The 4,359-nt window shown below is 41.5% G+C and overlaps 1 protein-coding gene across 1 annotated transcript in view; it reads right to left on the reverse strand.

Annotated features, from left to right (window-relative positions):
- Positions 1 to 288: 288 nt before the first annotated feature.
- The window catches only part of LOC308077891 (synaptic vesicle glycoprotein 2C-like), a gene marked incomplete at both ends in the record, with an annotated part of 32,740 nt that continues 28,669 nt past the window's right edge, over positions 289 to 4,359 (reverse strand). Inside the window, 3 exons of the mRNA XM_080418868.1 lie at positions 289 to 472; positions 1,269 to 1,428; positions 2,141 to 2,344. Of these exons, the coding sequence (XP_080274994.1) occupies positions 289 to 472; positions 1,269 to 1,428; positions 2,141 to 2,344 (548 nt within the window). The remainder of the gene's footprint in view (positions 473 to 1,268; positions 1,429 to 2,140; positions 2,345 to 4,359) is intronic.

The following is a 4,359-nucleotide window of genomic DNA, read 5'->3' on the forward strand; positions in this document are numbered from 1 at the left end:
CACGCCGTCTGAAGCGGACTTGAGCCAAGAGAGGCACCGACGAGTGAGTCGCCGTGCCGAACGTTGCAAAGTCCGCTTCAGATGACTCAGTGCCTTCCGAGTTGCGTGGGACAGAATCGTAAATCATCATGTCTCCCGTCAGCATGCGACGTCGCAGGTACCCCCCGGAACGTCAGATAGTGCCATATGGTGAAATCCGTCCCCAGCCGTCACCCGTTTGGCGGCACGGGTGTGAGAAAGCGTTGGTGTTTTAGATGACTGTTTGATGATTTTTACATTAGCACGTTGTTACATTAGCACGTTAGCGCGTGTGTCAGGCAGGCGGAGCCCCACCAGGCCGCCGCCCACCAGCACGGCGGATGCCAGCAGGATGGGGATGGCCTTGGTGATGCCAACCAGAGAGCCAAAGATCAGGTTGCCCAGCACTGCTGCCAGTTTGCACATGGCGTTGCAGAATCCAAACCCTGTGCCCCTGAAACAAAATAAAACAAATGTTTAGTTTAATCCTGTACCCCTGAACAAGACCGTACTGCTTGTGTGGTGAAGCACAATTGTGGACATTTCTTGATAAAGTAATATACTGTTGCTGTCGGGCAGAAAAACCTCCGTATTTCAACTTTTCAACAATTAAAGCTCTACGTCATCATACAAGAGCAGGGGTGGGCAAGATTTATATCCAGGGGGCCACACGGATTTCGATAAAGTGAGTGAAGGGCCACACATTGTACAATTGAATTGAAACTTGAAACCCTGAATTATGCTAAAACTGCATGCATTTGGTAAACATGCCAGAATACTTTACAATACAGGTACTTGTTTCATAACAATAATGTTCAGCTACAAAATGTTGTAACTGAAAATTGTTCAGTTAAAACATTTTTATTTGTTTACAGCTGTACCGTACTGTATCACCCTGGTGTACTCTGGCCTTAAAATAAAAAGATTACTTGCATAAAACAATCCACTTCAATGCCGTATCAACTTTTAAATGAGCCTATAACTTTACACAGTATCTTATCTTGTCTGATATGCACCACTCCATAGGTCACTGATCAAACACATTGCATTATGTTATAAATATGGACTCAAGGTTGACTGTTTCACTGTTACATTATAAATATAAAACATTTGAGTACATACGGATGGAGGAATGCAGGTAGGTATAGTACTCAAATGGTAAATATTAATTACTATTAATTAACTCCACTCCAATTAATAGTATTTAATATTTACCATTTGAGTACTGTCATTAGAGTAAGTCTACAAACCTCCTGTCTGTGGGGTATATCTCAGCGGTGACCACATCCAGGCTGTTCCATGCAGAGATGCTCAGGCCGTTGTACAGGCACAGCATGAAGATCATCATGGATTCACTGGTTCCAAACCACAGGAAGAAACAACTGATGCCTGACAGCACCATGGAGCCCCCTAGTGGAGAAATTACCACATTACTATAGTAATATCAATAGAAATGATCAGTAGTCATAATTATGTAATTACCAGTGGTGGAAAAAGTACTAACATTTTGTACTTAAGTAAAAGTATCAATATCTGCAATGTCGACATACTCCATTATAAGTAAAAGTCTGTTATTAAAAATGTACTTGAGTAAAAGTACAAACGTATTGGCATAAAAATTTACTTAAAGTACCAAAAGTAAAAGTACTCATTATGCAGAATGTCCCATTTCACAAGTTTTCAAAACAAATCATTTGAAAATAGCAGATCTACAAGCTCAGAAGGCGTCGCATCGCGATGCATTGTGAGCTTGTAGATCGGCTATTTTCAAATGGCCAAAATATATATAGGGCATATATAATAGTGGGTAATGTATGTTTTGTAATAATAATCAAAATCTCCAAAGTAACTAGTAACTCACGTGTTCAAATACATTATAGTGGAGTAAAAGTACAATATTTGCCTCTGAGATGTAGTGGAGTTGAAGTAAAAGTACTGAAAATTGGAAATACTCCAATAAAGTAAAAAATACCTCAAAACTGTACTTAAGTACAAACAGTACTTGAGTAAATGTACTTAGTTACTTTACACCACTGGTAATTACCTAGCATTATGAGCCGCCCTACCTTATCCATCAGCAGTAATTAACAGTAGTACATAATACATTAATAATAATTATTACCTAGCATCCTGAGCCGTCCTATCTTGTCCATGAGCAGGGCAGAGACGATGTTGCCGGGCAACACGGCCAGCGTTCCCAGGAAGTTGACGAAGTAGACCCAGTAGGCGGAGTAGTCGTCATCAAACTGCATCTGACAGCCCGTCTTGTTGTGATGAAACGAGCTGTTAATGATCGTAGAGTTCGTCAGCTTGGTGTCGTCGATATCTGGAAGAGGAGAGACGTGAGAGGACATCAGAATCAGAATCATCTTTATTGTCACATCACAAGGTTTACAGGTGTAAAACTAGTGGATGAAATTCGCTTTTTCTGCAAGCTCGATCATTATTTGATAATGTTAATGACATAGACATAAAGGTGCAAGAAGAGAACCAACAATTTGTACGTGAGATTAAGGTGCAGAGTATCAGCGCGTGTCAGGTTCAACCACATAGTCCACAAAAGGTCACTTTCACTGGTATAATCCAGAAGCAGAGCTTCTGACACGACTGCTTTCATTATCAATGATATGAAATATTGTATGTCACCTCAAGATCAAAAGCACTACAGGAGACTAGTCAATAGCCAAATAGGCTCTATATGCACAGCAGCCATATTGGAAGGAAATTGGGCCTCTTCCTTATTTCCTTCACAAGTGTTACCAATAATACTAATGAAGGCTCTGTTCCATTTAGTGTAGCACAGTGGTTCTCAAACCTTTTCATTTCAAGGACCCTTCTGGTTCTGGGTCCATTTGGTTCCATGTGTACACTCTCAGAGTTACCCGTAAGGGGCATTTGGAAATCCCTCAAGGGGAACCATGAGGACCACACTTTGAGACCACTGGTGTAGCAGAGTGTTTCCAGTGAGCCAACCTGCACAATATCAGCACCCTGACTGTTTGACCAGAATGGAACAGAGCTTTCATTATTAGTATCATTGGTAACACCTGTGAAGGTCTTTCCAATATGGCTGCCATGTGCATATAGAGCCAATACCAATACTCTAACTTCCGCACTCACTCCAATCGCGCCCTCCGCACTCTGCGTGTTAGTCCAGCCTTGAGGATCGAGGAGGAGAGCATTTAGATTTGAGTTTGGAGGAATCAAGCAGGTTGGATTCACAGACACATTCCAATACTCACACTTCTGCCTGCTTGCCTCCTCCCCATGTCAATCATGGATACTGTATTTCTCTCTTATATGAGTTGTCTCGACACACACCCATGCACAACAAACAGCATGATTGTGTAAATAAAGATCAAACCATTATTTAGTGTGCTGCTACAGCTCTGTTCACTGTTGTCCAAATGTCCAAAACTGTTAGTTTTCAAGATTCAAATTCTTCTTTTGATGCTTTTGTGTGACACTGTAGTATGATCAAGTAGGGTGTTAATTTATGAAAAAACACAAAATGTGGAGATAAGAGGTTTTTGCCCGACAGCGACGATATATAAATGTAATTCAGTAACCCTTCCAGTTTAATCAAGTGGGAAACTTTCACGCCCAGACCATTGATACATTATTAGGATATGAGCAGAGCAGATCAAACGTTTTTGAAGGGCCACCTAGGGCCTCGTAGTTAAGACGTGTACCATATAGGCTCTAATGCGAGTCGTGGGTTCGATTCCCGAGCCCTGTGGCCTTTGCTGCGTGCCACTCCCCGCCTCTCTCTCTCTCTCTCATTCTACTACTCTGCCACCAAAATGTGCAATACCCTGACACCATCCATTAAAAGATGTAAATCACTGGATTCTTTCAAACCTTGCCTGAAAAACCATCTATCAGGAGACCACAAGAGGAGGTAAATGCGACATCCCATAGAAAGGAGGTGTTATTCACTGCCAACTTTTTTTGTACATATAACGTTTTGTATTTGTTGATGACATGTATTGTTGTTATCTTTTTGATGCTATGTTGATGATTGAATACATAGGACCACAATGGAAACACGTCCCCAGGACATTTTTGTGTTATCCTTTTAGCCTTAATGTCTGACTGTATCTCGTGCTGTTTACACTGACTAATAAAGTATTCAATCAATCGATTAATCCCTGTTTCCTGTTATGTTTACTGACCAAATCAAGGCAGAAAAGCCTGTCCAACAACAAAACAGATAGCCAGTCAACACTTCCGCAAAACTGCTGTTTCTCGCTCTAAGCGGCTTGGGGAGCTCTCTCTCTCTCTCTCTCTCTCTCTCTCTCGGGACACAGCTCCTCCAAAAGCTAATTACCATTAGGGATG

The sequence above is a fragment of the Gymnoscopelus braueri genome (genome assembly GCF_963280865.1).
Source record: "Gymnoscopelus braueri genome assembly, chromosome: 22".
NCBI lineage: Eukaryota > Metazoa > Chordata > Actinopteri > Myctophiformes > Myctophidae > Gymnoscopelus > Gymnoscopelus braueri.